The sequence below is a fragment of the Archocentrus centrarchus genome, chromosome 4 (genome assembly GCF_007364275.1).
Source record: "Archocentrus centrarchus isolate MPI-CPG fArcCen1 chromosome 4, fArcCen1, whole genome shotgun sequence".
Classification (NCBI taxonomy): Eukaryota; Metazoa; Chordata; class Actinopteri; order Cichliformes; family Cichlidae; genus Archocentrus; species Archocentrus centrarchus.
This window is the reverse complement of record NC_044349.1, coordinates 22010777-22027804: the sequence shown is the minus strand read 5'-3', so window position 1 is coordinate 22027804 and position 17028 is coordinate 22010777. Positions and strand designations below refer to the sequence as shown.

The 17028-nt window shown below is 40.9% G+C and overlaps 1 protein-coding gene across 2 annotated transcripts in view; it reads right to left on the bottom strand.

Annotated features, from left to right (window-relative positions):
• The window catches only part of tle5 (TLE family member 5, transcriptional modulator), a 48173-nt gene that overhangs the window by 19796 nt on the left and 11349 nt on the right, over positions 1–17028 (bottom strand). For both annotated transcript variants that reach the window (XM_030727812.1, XM_030727814.1), the window contains exon 2: positions 4994–5082. In XM_030727812.1, the coding sequence (XP_030583672.1) occupies positions 4994–5082 (89 nt within the window). The remainder of the gene's footprint in view (positions 1–4993; positions 5083–17028) is intronic.

Sequence of the window (17028 nt, the reverse complement as noted above, 5' to 3'; positions counted from 1 at the left end):
GTCCTTTGGACCGATGAGACATTTGGCCATAATGCACAGTGCCACATTTCCTGAAAACTGAACACTGTAGGCCTCATACCAGTTGTCAAGCACGGTAGTGGAAGGTTGATGATTTGGGCTTGTTTTGCCACCACAGGTCCTGAGCAGACCAACAAATCTATAACAGAATGACTGAAAAAGAAAAGAATCAAGGTGTTGTAATGGCTCAGTCAAAGTCCAGACCTCAACCCAACTAAAATGCTGTGGTGGGACCTTAAGACAGGTCTCGATGGAGTGAAGCAATGCTGTAATTCCTCTATACGTGTGTGAGACTAATAAAGTTAAACAGAAAATGATTACTTCAAGTTCTTGCTGTTGAATGTGGTTCTACAAGTTAATAGAATCATAGGTGTACTTAGTTTTTCACAGAACTGCAGAGTCCTATGAAAACAAAGATTCGTGAGTGTCTATGCCAGGAAATGTGGAGCAGTCATGAATAGTAAGATGCCCCCCTGGGGTGAGTGTTGTTAAGCATGAGAATGCCTCAGGCAGGAGAAGAAGCAGTAATACATAGAAGACCAAAGTTGATCCAAAGGTGAGGGTAATCGTTGGCAGATAAAAGATAAACGGTACAAAAGGCCAGGCTGAAGGAAAGCACAGAGGTTCTGATAAAAGTAGCACAGGAACTGGCCCTCTTGGTCGAGTTCAGTACACACAACCACAATCATGGGGAAAACTGTTGAATTGACGATGACGATCCTGAACACCATAGCTATCCTGAAGGTCATAACTGAAAAGGCCTGCTGTTCGCAGAGTGGTGTATTGAAGCCTATTGATGGGGAACTGACTGGAAGGGAAAAGCGTGGTAGGAGAATCTGCACAAGCAACAGGGATGGCTGCAGCCTTGAGAGGACAGTCAGGAAAAGTAAATTCAAGAACTTGTGAGAGTTTCACAAGGAATAGCTGAGGCTGGTGTCAGTGCATTATGAGTCCTCCCACACACAGACATGTTCAAGAAAGGAATTACAACTGTCACATTCCTAATATCAAGCCCCTCAGTGTTTGAAGTCCAGTGTGAAGTTTCCACAGTCTGTGATGATTTGCGATACCATGTAATCTGTTGGTGCTGGTGGTGATTGGTCCACAGTGTTTTTATCAGGTTCCAAGTCAACGTAACTACCAGGAGATTTCACAGTACTTCATGCTTCCATCTGTTGACAAACTTTACGAAGACACCGGAGATACAAAATCATCAGCGGAGGGCTGTGGGTGACGGTCTGCAGCCGCACGCAGAGAAAACACAGAAATTGTGCACAATACTCTGCAGATATCCACCGTGTCTGCAGAACGAATTTTCAAAACTTAGGTGCTGGCTTATTTTTTCTGCAGCACATATTGAGTTCGCAATTATTCCGCAATGCACATGCTCTGCACAGGCTCTGTAATGCATGTATTCAGTCCGCTATCAATCCGCAGTCAGGCTGACGGTGGCGAATAATGCAAACTTCAGAAAAAATGGTGAAAATACCGTTTGGCATGGATGAGCAGCGTGTTCACTCTGCCACATCCGCTGTCAAAACGTCCTACCAACACAGCGATCCGTCGCCATCCGCAACGCATGAGTTCAGCACATCAACTGTCCGCCACCTTTTCTGTCTTGCACACATGAGCTGCACGTGTCACATGCCATCAGGTTGCGCAGTGCACGCAATCTGCACGCTATCAGTTGTCTACCGATTACCCATCCGCCATAAATTTCTGCGGACGGCTTGCGGTTGCTTGTCTGCAGCCCTCTGCAGGATCCTTTGCATCAGTGTGTCAAAGCACCAGCCCACAGTGCCAAAACTACTACCAAAATGTTTACTTAATATTGTATTACTGGTCAGCAAACATTATTTAGTAGTAGTTTTGGCTGGTTGGGCTAGCCAACTATTCCTAACCTGAAACACACAAATAATCTAGTGTCAAGGGGAAGATAAGAAACACTTGACTCAACAGATGAGCTGAAGGCCTTCTATAACACCTCAGCAGTACCACAAGCTGATTTGTGGTAAAGAAGCCCCAGCCAAGTACTAGTATACAAGAGTGTATAAATGAAAACACTTTCTAGAAACTGGGCATCACTGTGCTGTAATTCTTTTTTGGATTAGATTTTTAAAAATATTTTTATAATTTGAGTTACTGGATTTCTGATTTTCATGAGCTATAAGACAATAATCATCAAAATCAAAACAAAGAATATATTAAAGTTTACCTTTATAAATTAAGAAACTAAACATTTACCCACTATTGTAATTAATGATGAGATATCTGTTTGTAACTAGATGGAAACACCCTTTCCTGTCTTATCGCAGTTTTCATGGCACTCTCACAACACAACTCTTTCTAGTGTAAATGATAATAGCCCAGCAGTTCCCCTGTCTGTCTCCTGTGCTTCCTTTTCTGTCTCCCTTCATTTTATGTGTGTATTTTATATCACTGAACTTAACAACTCTGTAACCCCGTTACTTCCTGTTTGCCTTTTTTTGTTAATAAGTCACCTTGTGTGTCTCTGTTGGTTTGACTTACTGTCAAACCAACTTGTCTGCTCTGCCCTCATTAGTTTCACCTGAGTCTTCTTTCCCAATTAGTCCTCTCTGTGTATTTATAAACAGTCTCTTCCTCCATTACTTGTCAGTTCATCTGAATTTCTTGGCTGTTTTCCTGTCTGGGTTACTGCCTTTGTCTCTCTCCACATCTCCATGCTTTTTTTCTTCCATTTAATAACTTTTATTTGACATTTGTTGGACTTTTTTTTTTGTCCCTGAAAACAAGGACATCGTCTTTTTGCATGACAATGTTTCTTAAAAATACATAGTTTGTTTTGTACAAACAAAACATGTAACGAAATAGTGACCCACTAAAAAAAAAAAAAAAAAAAAAAAAAAAAAAATCCACTTTGGAACAATCGCACTTTTTTGTCTCTTTTTATCGACAGGAAGAAACGGAGAACAGCTGCATCCAAAAAAGATGTGCAGGTAACAGGCACTTGCTGTTTGGTCCAAATTGAGGATATCTGATTAGGATTGCTCACACCATGGTATGCAACAGATGTCCAACCTGATAACACCGACATGTGGGAAGGATACTTTTTTGGCTGGTGGATTTTATTGTTCCTTAATCCTGTGTTTGTATGAGCAGCCTCCACTCACCCAAAATGTTCCCCTTCCCACTTACATAAAACCCTTACTGCTATCCCTGTGTACATGCGTAGGCTGTGTGGTGGGTTGTCATGACAACAGGCGTCCCCGCTGCCAGCCTACCTGGGATTGGCTCCGTGCCTCCTCTGATTGGTGCTCAGCAGCCCCCGGGCCTGCGCCACTGTTCTCAAACGACACTTTGATGGAGTTTTATTGCCGATCCTTCCGTCTCTAAATCGCTCCTGCTGTCATCTTTATTTTGATTTATGTATTCCCTGATCTATTTATGCATGTGAACGAGGGGAGGGGAGAAGAGACGGGGGAAGGAGGGTGGGATGGTGGGTGGGGAGAAGAAGACAGCGACAGCTACAATGCTCGGTACTATACCCGGGGGAACGCCTGCGGTACATTTGCCTTTTTAAAATCTTCAGCAACAGACACACGCAGCTCAGCACAGTACTACAAAGCCTTGTCTATGGCTCCCAAGCCCCCCCCCGCCCAATCCTAGCCCCCCTCCTGAGTCAATAGGAACTGTATGCATGTTCTGTATGCTCAGACAAAAACGGTATTCTTTCAACTGCGCTGTGACTCTCTGAAGGGGGTTAAACGGTGCTGCTCGCTGTTGTGGGAATTACAAAAACCAAAGCCGAGGAAAAAGACACACAGGGCATTACTGCAGCTTTAGAATCCCCTACAAACAACAGTGATCAGACCAGAGCAAGGATTTTACACACAAAATGTTACTCTTTCATCTGCCTTTGCCTGTGTCTGTAACCGGCTGAGGCAAGCCTCTGGAAGGTTCTGGGAGTACAGGTACAGAGGAACAAACCAACCTCCTCAGGAAGGAAGACAGCCTTCAAAGACTCCATTCTCACAAAGAGCAGATTTTTTTGATGCAGACCCCGTGGCATCCCTCCTCTTTACAACAGCTATCAAACAGATCGGTGAAGGTCGGAATTTGGAAGTACCTCAGACTTCTGGAGTTGTAGTGGTATTTAAGCAGTAAAGGAAGATCAATAACCGAGGGTAAACGAGATTGATTTAGGTATGAGTCAATAAAGGTTTCCTGAGTGAGCAGTATGATGGTAGAGCTGAGATCCAACTGAAACAAAGGCACACATCTCGATTTTTTCTTACCACAGAGGGGTCCTCGTCAAGTTCAGACTGTGTTTGGCTGCAAACATTCATTTTAAAAGTCTATTTTTTCTAACAATTTTCAGATCATTTCTTGAAGGTTTCCTGCAAACAATGTTTATCGTTCCTTATTTTTTAAATTAAATACATATGCAATTCTGGAACTGTTATCATATTTTGTTCTTTGTATTTGATTAAAATTAATTAAGAGGATGTGTACCATCTTCAAACCCTCTGTTTGCTAGTTCTTTCCAATTCCTATAAAATGAATTATCATTCTCCTGTTTGAATTTATTTAATATTAAGACAGTAAATGTTCTCTGAATATACTCAACAAATATAATCTACTTCACTGATTCTGAGTATTAGCTAGCTGCAGACTCAGGCAGTTTCCAAGTGTAACTGTATGTGATTGCATGATGTAAAACGAAGTGTTAAAAAAAGACATACATTTACATTAAAAGCCATTCATGACCAAGAAATAGTAGGTTTTTGCTGCCATAATGCAGCTCAGTTCATTTGTTTAACAATGCAGCTACTGCTACAAAAATACAGTATGTTTAATAAACAGAAATGCTAAGAAATACATGTACAGCCCGGGGATATACTCCTTATTATAAAGAGTTGAACTTAATAGGCTGTCATATGTAAAGCATTTCCATTTTGTTTTTGTGTGCATTTGTGTGCACCAGTGTGTTCACCTGTGGTACTGTGCTTGAAGAAACTGGAACTCATCCTTGATTCTGTCACAGGAGTCAGAAGTCGTGAATTTCAGCTGCTGCGATGAGGCCTGCAAAAAAAGAGAGAAACACATTAGAGAAAAAACACTAAGAACCACGTTGAAAGAAGATGAGATGAGGAGTGAAAGAAAGAGAAGCAAGAGAGCAATGTGGGAGAAATAATTAAAAACACGAACATGAAATCAAACAGTTTTCAATTTGCCACACTCCAACGAGTAAAGCATTACTAAGAAATTGTTTGCCAAGTATGTTTCCACACGCGACGGGCCAAATGAAAAACCCTAAAACTGTGTGTATGCACATCAAAAGGCACACGTAAACCTAATGTTCCTGCCAGTTTTTAAACTCCTGCAAACGAACCGTTCTGTTACACACCAGCACCCAAGCCTGACCCACACACAGCCATAATTAGCCATAAATAGATTAAAACACACCCCTATTTAACCTTCAATAGACATAACACAGACTCAGTCTGTCCTTGGTTTGGCACATGCAGCTTTTTTTTTTTTTTACACTGCTGAAGAAACCGTATGAGTTATTAGCCAGGGCTGTGATAAAAAACAGCACATGCTGTGAGCCATAACATCCTTTTGATTGATGAAGCATGAGGCAAAATTGTAATAGAAAGTGTGTAATAATTATTTTAATATTTGTTTTTGTTATTCATTGTCATTCACTCTGAGTGGCAATGGCTAAACCTACAGGCCTGCTTCTTGTATAAATAATTATACATTTTTAAAGCACTGTTATGGGAAACTTCAATTCCCACGCTGATGTTATCTCTCTGCCACACTGCAACAGTACTAGCAGTTTCTGCAAAGCATGTGTGAAGTAGAAATAGGCAGCAAAGACAGCATCACTATATGTATAACTACACTGAATATTGTGTAGGTTACCCTTGTGCCAACAAAAACAAGGTATGACCTAACGGGGCACAGACACAGGATGTCTGGGAAGTTCCCGTGTTATCTTGGAAAAGGGATGCTGGAAGCGGATCCTTTGAGTGTTGTGGGTGGGGCTTCCACGGATCAGCTTCCATGGAAAGGCCTACTTTGGATGCTCAATGATGTTGGGATCTCAGTCAATGCCTTTAACTCTTGCTGTGATCCAAGCCATTCCTGAGCATTGTGGCTGGGAGCACTGTCTTGCTGGTGCAGGCTGTTTTGGTGGGTGGTAGGTTTCAAGGTACCCAGGACCCACTGCAGATGACTAAATCTGAATTTACTTCAGTCATTGTTCTTAATGTTGTGGCTGATCCATGAAAGTCAAATGCCAAATTGGTATACATAAAATAACACAATGAGATTGTCCATTTGGGGCTAATTTGGAGGATCTCTTTAAATACCAGACAAGTTCAGGTTTTTCTCCCTCATCAATACAAACAAAAACATTGTTTGCTGTATCAATACAAACAAAAACATTGTTTGTATTGATGAGGATCATTCTCTGTGTTCCACTGATTTTTTCTCTCTCTTTTTTTTTTTTTTTTTAAGATTTATTTCTGGCATTTTGCCTTTATTGATAGGAAAGCACAGAGAGCAGACAGGAAAGGGGGGGAGGGGGTGGCACACAGGAAATGGTCAGGGACGGACTCAAACCCAGGGCCCTGCAGTAGCCTTCAGCATATTGGCTCAGCTTGGTGAACTATAGTGGTGCCCACTGACGCCTTAAAAAAGATCTTAAACTTTATCTTACAACTTTTGCCTCCCATCACATAAACTTTTATTTGCCACATGCACAGTTATACACAGAGAAATGTATTTTGTACCTGCAGCCGATACTAAGTGGTAAAAATATATAAATAAGAACAAAAAATAATTCACACATTTTAGAAATACATAAATAAAAATTAAATATGAAATTCACACATCATGGGACGCAAGATAAAAATATACAAATATCTGGAGTAAAAAATAGAAAAATTCTAGTTGGTGTTTACACGAGGGCATGCTATTGCAGCTGTCTCAGTAAATGCGTGGCATGGTATAGTGCAAGTCAAAGTTACATGGGTTGCTCATTTGTTTCACTGGGAAAAGACAATTAAAGAAAGTAGGACTACCAATTTAAAAAAAAAACTGTTATCTTAAACTGTTTTAACTCACAACACTGTTATAACGCCCAAAGTGCATTCAAAATAAGCCTGCCATACTGAAAAAGAAAATAAGAGCACTTTGGATATACTGTGCACCAAATGGCACCCATGTCATGTCAAAGAGGCTTTGGGCCTTTTAACAAACATCATCATCGTTCATTTGCCTAGCCTAGATGCTGCTATTAGCCCTTATTGTAATTCTCTCAACACTACATTCCCCAGGCAGCAGTGGATGCATTGGTTGTGTGTTGGAGCACAGCGAGCATCAAACCCAAATAGGGACAAAATCTCATTATTTCTCAGCAGGCTGCATAATGGGTCAGGTTGGGGAGAGAGAGAGGAAAAAAAAAAAAAAAGACATTTTCCCAGTATGATAGAGCAGGTTCAAAAAACCATCAGAATTCTGATTGCAGCACTTACAGGAAGCTAGTCTGACTGTTAAGAATGACCTGTCACTTTTACCCTGCTCCCCACGACATGCCACTTAGTCTCATTTTTAACTACTAATCACCTCCTTTGCATTCACAGAACAATAGACTGAGACTATGCAAAGCAACAAGATAGCTTCAGGGTTGTAAGATCAGATCTTCTTCCTTCAAATGCTGAAGAACCTTTTTTTGCTTTATGGCTCAGTAGACAGTACTTGGCTCCAACACAGTTAAGAGTAGGGAGGGAATTCTCTCAAGGTAAAAACATATTATAGTATCTGTACACATACTTGTATTTAATGTATTTCATATTATGGTCACGAAACATTTGGGAAAATCAGAATCTTTAAGGTTGGAAGGGGCGCGGTCACTTAGAGATTTATTTAGAAAAACAAAAAACATGCAGTCCAGCAAAACTGTGACAGTGACCTCAGCCATTACACTTTCAAATGTTACGAGAAGCCCTGACATTATCATTCTGCCTACAGACACAAAAAACCCCCAGTCCCAAACAAACCAAGCTGCTGCTCAGAGACAGAGGCTTCGACTGTAAAGAAGAATAACCTTTTCCATTATCTCTCTAGCCAGTACGGCGTGGACCAAACTCAGCAAACAGCTCAGCTATATGGGCCTGTGCCACACAGAGCCTGTGTCAACACAAGGCACTTGGCTAGAGGCAGCCGTGGAGCTCACGCTGCACTGTGTGTCCATGTTTGTGTGTCTATGTACAGGTTGCCCCCTGTGCCAGAGGGTAGAGCTGTTGCTCAAGATCCGATTTCCTCCCTGCAAGCAAGAAAATGAGCAAGAATTTCAAAAGTAACACCATGAAACCAAATACCAAGGCTCATGAGGGCCAGATCAGGACCCTTATGACACTGATATCTTTTCTGTGTAACCTCCCCCATCACTGTCTTGTGAAACAGGTCAGAAATGTTGGATGTGGCAGCAAGAAATTCATATTATATAACTCCCTACCAGCCTTAAATAACAAATCAGCCTTTGGGTGCTATAGTTAAAATATTTCAATTAAGAAAATAAACTCAGTAAAGTAACAGTGATGATAGACCTGAGAGATGATCATCAAGCAAGATAATGAAAATGTTACATGATAAAAAGTATAAAAAGAATAAGAACAAGTGGCTCAGCTTCACTAAACAGGCAAACTGTGTTTGACAAATATGACTCCTCCACACTGAGATCTAGAAATGTATCTGCAGCCTGCAAGAACCTGAAATGATTATTAAAACTGGTCATAGATGTGTTGCCCACTGTGTACCTGCTGCTTATTAGCCCAACTTTGACTCCAAATCATTGATGATATTTTCACATCTTGCCATTATTGCCGATTGGTAATTGTGCCTCTTGAGTTTTATATATATATATATATATATATATATATATATATATATATATATATATATATAAAACTCAAGAGGCACAATATATATATATATATATATATATATATATATATATATATATATATATATATATATATATATATATATATATATATATATAGTATTTTCAATGAGAGCTACCAGACCAAATAACCAAAGAAAGTGGTTGGCAGCTGCCCACAAGTGGCTGCATAAGTCAATATAACTTATCAAAAAAAAAAAAAAAAGTTTCACGGTTTTTAGAGCCATTTCAAAACTCTATAGCAAAATCAATCCATTTTCTGATAAGACATCCAGCAAAGTACAAGAGTCCGAAGCACAATTCTCACAGTGCTGGCCAGATATTTTTGCCACTCTACAACCAGAGTATGTAAGGCTATCCAAGCCCTGTGAAACATACACTGTTAACAATGTTTATTATCTTTTTCTCTGTCAGTGACCAAAACAAGGTGCTCTATGGGGACCTGAGAGCACACAACAGATGGATGCCCATAATGTTAATGAAATACTGCCATAATATTGTGACACATGCCATCTGCGGTGACAAAAAAAGGTGTCTGCATGCTGCGTGAGTGAGTGTGTGTTTGTCCACTAGGCTAGTGTGTGTGTGTGTATGATTTTGTTTGTGTTGCAGAGGAATAGCCTAGACAGCGTAAACGGTTGAGAGGATGTGTGTGTGTAAGTGTGTGTTCACATCTGTGTGTGGGGTGTGATAAGCCTCTATGTATGATGCTTGGCTGCCAGAGGAACAAATATTCTCTGCCATGAATCATACACAAGGATACAACAGCCCACACACATACACACATACACAGACACTCACACTCACATGTAAAATTTGCATAATACACACACAAACGTGTGCACACAGCACCTAAATGTAGGACAGTCTCTAATTTGATTCTGCCCTGCTCCTTTGAGACGTAATTAAAGCATTAAAAAGCTTTGTGCGCTGGTGAGGCAATTGAGACAGTCTTCAGCGAATAAATGGGATTCATCGTTTCAGGAAATTGCTGCCCCACCTCCATCCCCCACCCACCAACCCTAAGCACACTCATCGCCCACCCCCACCCCCACCCCACCCCGCCCTCCCCAAGCACCCACCCTTCCTGGCCTCATCATCTGGTCCAATCCATGTGAAATCTACTGTGAACCATAATGTCTATTTTAAATAAGAATCAGGCTAAGGCCGTTTCTGCTCCACAGATCAGTCGACAAAAGTGATGGCAAGGGATAGAGATTACAGAGGGCGCTCAGCTTTACACACACACACACACACACACATACACATACACATACACACACACACAAAATAACAGCAGGATACATTGGAAAACATCCTCCTCAGTATAAATCCTGCCTGAGGGTAGCAGCAGTGTGGGGATTGTATTTCCTGGAGCACTGCCTAACTGTTTACATCTCAGCCGGAGTGCATTTCTCTGTGTGTGTGTGTGTGTGTGTGTGTGTGTGTGTGTGTGTGTGTGTGTGTGTGTGTGTGTGTGTGTGTGTGTGTGTGTGCTGGGGGCAGGGATGAAACCTTGGCATTGTAATCACTCACTAATGACTGGATGTTATCTCACTCCCACTTTTAAATGAATGCAGAAGATACACACTGACGAACAGTTGGCCTATTTTTCAATGCCAGGTTGTTTGCTCCATAGCAACAGTCTCAGCGATGCCATTTGAGCCATCCGGCTCTTCTGTCCATCACAGATTCCCACTGCCCATCTTAGTGTAGTGTATAGACACATTTTTATTATTCAAGCATAAAGCTTTTCCTATGTGACTGAAAATAAAGGATATTTCCATCTGATTTTTTTTTCTGCTGAAAGCAAAAAAAATAAAATTTAATCTTTTTTTTTTTAGCTGAGTCTGAAGGTGAGATTATAAATTTTAGGGTAATTTATTACTGGCAGTATGTATGTGGGTGATGCCCTAGTGCAGGGGTCGGCAACCTGTAATACGGAAAGAGCCATTTGAACCCGGTTTCCACGGAAAACAAAACAGTGAGAGCCGCAAATACTAGCGGAAGCCGGTAGCGGCTACCGCGAGTGACGCATATATTGAGAAACTAAAATAAATAAATAAATAAAATGATTTTATTTTAATATTTCATGATCACAATAATGTTCCAATTTTTGTTCCAACTACAACAAGAACCAAACTGACAAAAATAAAATGCACTTTAATTGGATACTTATAATTTACTTCCGCGAGCCGCACAGAGCTGCAGATTAAGCCTGAATGAGCCGCGGGTTGCCGACCCCTGCCCTAGTGCAACTTACTTTTACATCAAGTACAAGTGGGTACATTTGGGCATTTGCCAATACCAAGTACTCAATAATAATGCAGATTTTCAACCATAAAAGTTAAAAGCACCACAAAAATCCAGTGATAGTGAAGACACGCTTTAGCTTGATTGGTAAGATGTTTTTTTTTTCTCATTTATGATCCAAATACTAGTTGAGAATCAGTAGGTTCAGCAGTCCTGCAGCAGATGAGACGACATGATGTAGTTACTGCACTCACAGCCTGTGGCTGCATTAAATGCACAGCAAAAGCATCTTTTTAGCAGCTTCCGTTTCAGCACATGTTCCAGCAGGAAGGGTGTGTGGGGTCAAAGTCTTTTAAACATTTTTTATCAGCTCTGATTGGTGATTTTATACATGCAGTGTCTTATGCCACTGAAATTAAACATAGTTTAGAGAACGTTTCAAACACTTATGCTTGCTATGTGTGCAGAAAAAGTGTTGCTGTGTTTCATTTCTCCAATTAGTAACACTCCTTGAGCTCTGCGTTATATAATTCTACAGTCACACCAGGAAAAGTAACAGCTGGAGACTACAGCACGGCAAAATTATCGCGATCACGTGCAATGAACTTGCAATCTCACTGTCTTTGAAATAGCTGTTTCAAAGACGGGACCAGGTCGACAACCACTCACAGTCAGTTTCCGTCTTTAAAGTGACTCTGGTGCTTCAAGACAGCAATAAAACCACAATAAGATGGAGTCAGTCTGCCATCAGTTTACAACTGAATGGGGTCAATTTGGCAATTACATGAAATTTGTTTGTGATAATGTGCAGATTAACCGTTAGTCCAGCCAGAACCTCATAGAACTGAAACAGTAAGTCAGAAATTCCTCCACAATCAGTTGCTGCAAGACAGCGATTTAACAGCAAAATTACACATGAACTCAGCAACCTTGCTTTTATATAGGTGTATAACCAGTAAGCAATCATCTCACCTTACTGCAAACAGACTCATCACAGATGAGTCGAACTCATCGGCACAGACTGACTCAGACTGATGTTGGAAATCTGTCTGCATTTATGCATTTAGAAGGCAATTACATGCAAGCCTTCGCCAATCTGTCTGAGAGTGATTGCAGTCAGTCCAGGTTGTTCCCTCCCACCAGGTCACCTGTGTAATTGCCTTACAGTTGAAAATAGCTGTCCAGAGATTGAGCATGCAACACCTTCAACCTCTGGTCACTGCAACTACTTGCAATCAGTGGCTGCTGGTGAAAGAATTCAATGCAATCACCAGGCAACCACCGGCCTTTCCTAGTGGCAAGGAGACTGTCATCATTCTAGCGTGACTGAGCCATAATTAAGTGTTTTGTCAAAATGTCCTTGCGTTAAAGTAACTGAATTTTACAGCTTTTGACAATTTAGCAGAGCAGTTTGAGCTTCGTTGTACTTCCTATTTCTCCTCATTCATCTGATCCAATACTTTATACTAGTATTGATGCATCAATCATGGATGCACCAACACAATCATGAATAGTTACCTTTTTGAGTAATAAATACTGCAATAGGAGGTGACCCAAGAAATGCTCATATTCTCAGCTTCTTTTGTTCATTATAGGTTTCCACATGCAGCATTGGCCCCCATCATCTTGTCTCTTTGTATTGGTGACAAGAACACATGGTGTACGCGTTTATTTGGGCAAACCCTTCAGCAAAAATCCACCCTGACATGATTCACAGAGCCTTTGAGGGCTTAAGCTTTTTGCTAATACATGAGCAGCAAACAAGATCACATCCTCCATCTAAGAATAGCTCCAACCAAACAATTCCATCTAAATATCCCGGATTAGTGTTTGGACTAAAGCATATGAGCCCAGTGATCTGAGAGAGGGACAGGGCTAACTGGCCCACATCCAAGCTCACCCCCCAGCCAACACTGTCTGGGCCAAAAGGAAGCCTTGCTATGTTAGCTGCTGAGTGTGTGTATGTGTATCAGAGAGGAGAGGCTGAGGAATAGGATTGTGTCTTCAGCCGCTCTGGACAGGGGCTTTAGAGCACGGGGAGAGCCTAATCCTGTTTCGGCCAGGAATTTGATTTTGATTATTATCTCTCACAAACCAAGCAGAGGCTTACCCCCATTTCTGCAGCGTTATCCCTACAACACACACACATACACACACACACCTCCCTCTTGCAGCCCAATAGATTTGACCTCGTTAAGACGCTTTAAAGGGGATTATTCTACTTTTATCACTTCGAGTGAAGTGCCCTTGCAAACATAGGCTTGGCATGTCTTACCTTCCCTTCCCTCCCCATTCTGAACCATCTTGACCCCCCCTGCGCAAGGCCAGCCAAGTACACAATACAAACACACACAAACATGATACTTACGGCAATCTGCCCTGCAAACACAGATGCACCTGTGTACAAAAATATAGTACACTATACCCAAACACACACACACACACACACACACACACACGCACGCACACACACAGAGGCTTGTTCACAAAAACAGCTAACATAAGGTGGGGGAGGCATACTGTAACACACACACACACACACACGCGCACACACACACACACACACACACACACACACACACACACACACACACACACAGGAAAAGAGTGCAGAGATTGCAAAGCCAAGGGAAATGGGCAATTTGTCAAAAGTGGGGAAAGTGGTGAGGCCGACAGTACTGTGGGTTTGGAAACCATGGCTGAGATTAAAGCCAGACTCACAGAAGGGGGGCTTTAAGATTACACCCAGTACGGCTGTGTAGATGATTGATGCCTGCTTGTAAAAACCAAGGTTATTACTTACAACAGCCAGATAAGAAGGAAAGACTGGGAACGAAGAAGGGAAGATTAGTCCCAAAGTTTGCAACAAGTAAGCGAACAATGAAAGCAGAAAGCTGGAGAACTAACATGTGTGACACCGGGGAACTCAAAGTTGTTTTGCATATATTTTTTCCCCCTGATTCCTAGTATTGTAATTTCAAGTGAATGCTAATGAGTACTCTTTATATCATGCTGGAAAATTATAAATGCCAGTATGTGTTTGGTCATGTTTAAACTAACAGTATGTCACAGTATCCAAATTAGTTTTTAATAATGGGCCTAGGACTGACTGAGCAAAGGAGAATCTCACTGCCTTGCTGTGAATGGTCTCTGAAAGGGCTGTTAGTGGGGACATGGTAACATATTGTTTCAGTCATGGCCTTACTGCTGTTAGGCACACAAACAGAACAGCTAATTCTCCTTTGCATTTTGGCAGATCTGCGGGCCGTGGCCAGGCAGGGGCAATCAAGCCGCCTCCCGTCGAGCCGCTTTGTTCCAGCCCATCGCACCGTTCTGCTCTGGGGAAGGTTTACTCCACCCACCACCACCCTCCTTTCTTCCCACCTCCCACACTCTCCTCCTAGGAAGCAACTGCTGAATACTGATGCAGTTCCTTACCCCCCCACCCCCCCACCCCAAAATTAACTCCCACACAAAAACACACATACACTTCCAGAGGAACTTGTGAACATGCATGCAAAGACACACAAGCACAGAGTCATTACTGCAGTTTTTTTTTTTCTGTGTGGAAACACGAACACACACATACAACCTGTACACATGCTAAAAGAAAATAATGTATACAGACAACAAAAGGCCACGCCACATGAACAAAGCCATCTATTACTTGTGAATTTGTAACATTGACATGCAGGCCTCATCCATAAACGCAATGCAGCAGAAATACACACACACACACACACACACACACACACACACACACACACACACACACACACGCACGCCAGTAGCTTCAGCAGACTTGAGCAAAACCAAAAACATGACATCTGTTTTTATTTATATTCACATTCTTTCTGGTAAATTTGCTGTGGTATTTTGTGTAAGGCAAAGCAGCCGAGCTGACAAAGCGATGCACAGACAACTCAACTTGCAATTCTTATGTTTCGGTGAAATCTTTAGTTTCTGTCTCAGTAGTTTATCTGGTTCATGATCCATCAATCCACTGAGAAGTCAAGAAGACTGAAAATCTGACCAATACTCTAGGAGGAATGATGATTCTTTTTAATTGTGGATGGAAGGGTGGACAAATGGATGAAGAATGGACGCCTCGCCACCACAGAAGTTCATGGGTGCTTGGCTAGACAAGCTAAAGATTAAAAATTCATGCCAAAATATGACAATTCATTAAAAGTTAAAATTCCTATGATTCTTCCACTAGTTTATCTGCTAAAACATTGATTTACAATACAGCAAATTTTGTTTTTATTTTTAATATTATAACTGGCAGCATCTTAATTGTAGATTTCATGGTAATTGTGACATATACAGTACATAATCAGCATTTATGACTTGTCTCAAATGTTACCTGGTACCTTGTAAATATGTCATTGTTTATTTCTTTTCTCAGAATCTTGGATTTTCAAACAACTCATGTTAATTTTTATTCATTTTTTTCCTCTATAAAATCACCACAAGGTGAGAGCTTTGTAACTGATTAGCCCAGCAGGAAAGTGCATCATTTATACAGCAGGGACATGTTTTCCATCACCTTGATTCAGTACTTCGTTCAAGCCAGATGCTTCTATAGGGCGCTATAAACTTCAAGAGGATGGTGCTTGTGCTTGTGTTATTAGGCATATTCCTCATTGGAGTCATATAAATCCTGTATTATATTAAAATAATCAGTGTGGAAATGCCAAAAAAAATTGTAAAAAGTCTAAACTAATCTACAGTATGCTATAGCTTTGCCACAACTGTGGTGGAAACAGAGTACTGAAAAAGCAAAGTGTGACAGAAACCAACTCAGAACATAAATCATGATGTTGATGATTTATGTGAATATTACAACTTCTGCTCAACTGAAGTGATGTGATTTTTAGCATTGTCACCTCACACCAAGAAGATGCCTACTTTTGACCCTAGCTGGGGTCTTGCACGTTCTCCGTGTCCCAGCATGGGTTTCCTCTGGATATTCAGGTTTACTACCACAGCCCAAAGACATGCCTGTTAGATTAACTTGAGATTCTAAATTGGCCACTGATGAATGGTAGACAAAGTGCTTTAAATGTATAGAATAAATCATTGCGTGAATGTGTGGTTAAATGTGGCTTGAAGACTAAAGTGCTCAGTAAGTCTAGAAAAGCCCTATATAAATGCTAGTCCATTACTACATTGTTTATAATGTCATCTTTTTGGGTTTCAGTTGATCTCAATGCACTCAACTCCTAATATTTGCATAGCAGCACTGAAATTAAGTGTTCATTAATCTGCAATTTCACAAAAACGTGGTCATACTTGTATAGAAACTTGTCAACTGAAGACATGCAAAAAACAACTTATGTATGGAGTCAAACACCAAAAAAAAAGCATACATGTGGGGAACTGCAAAGCTTTTGGTTTAAAATTGCAATCATGAACCACAGAACCTAAATTACCCCGATGCTATCATCAAGGCCAACCCAAATTATAATGCACATGTATCACATAGGTTTTCTGTATAAGGCCAGTGGTTGTCGAAATTGTTCTGTCAAACCCCACTTCAGGCCTTACACCCACCCCTTCAATCACTAACAATAAAAAAAAAAAAAAATACAGTTTGAATTTCAATATGAAAAATCATATATTTTTATTTCCCCCTACAAAAAAAAATGTATTTATTCAGCTTAGTTTCACTTCATATTCTCCCTTTTCCATCCATGCCAAACCAGCCCGGCTAAGCAGCAACCTCCAGATCTGAAAAATGAAGCAAGAGAGTTCAAAATTGTTTTAGTGTAGTTCCTTTAATGGGCCCTTGAGGTTGC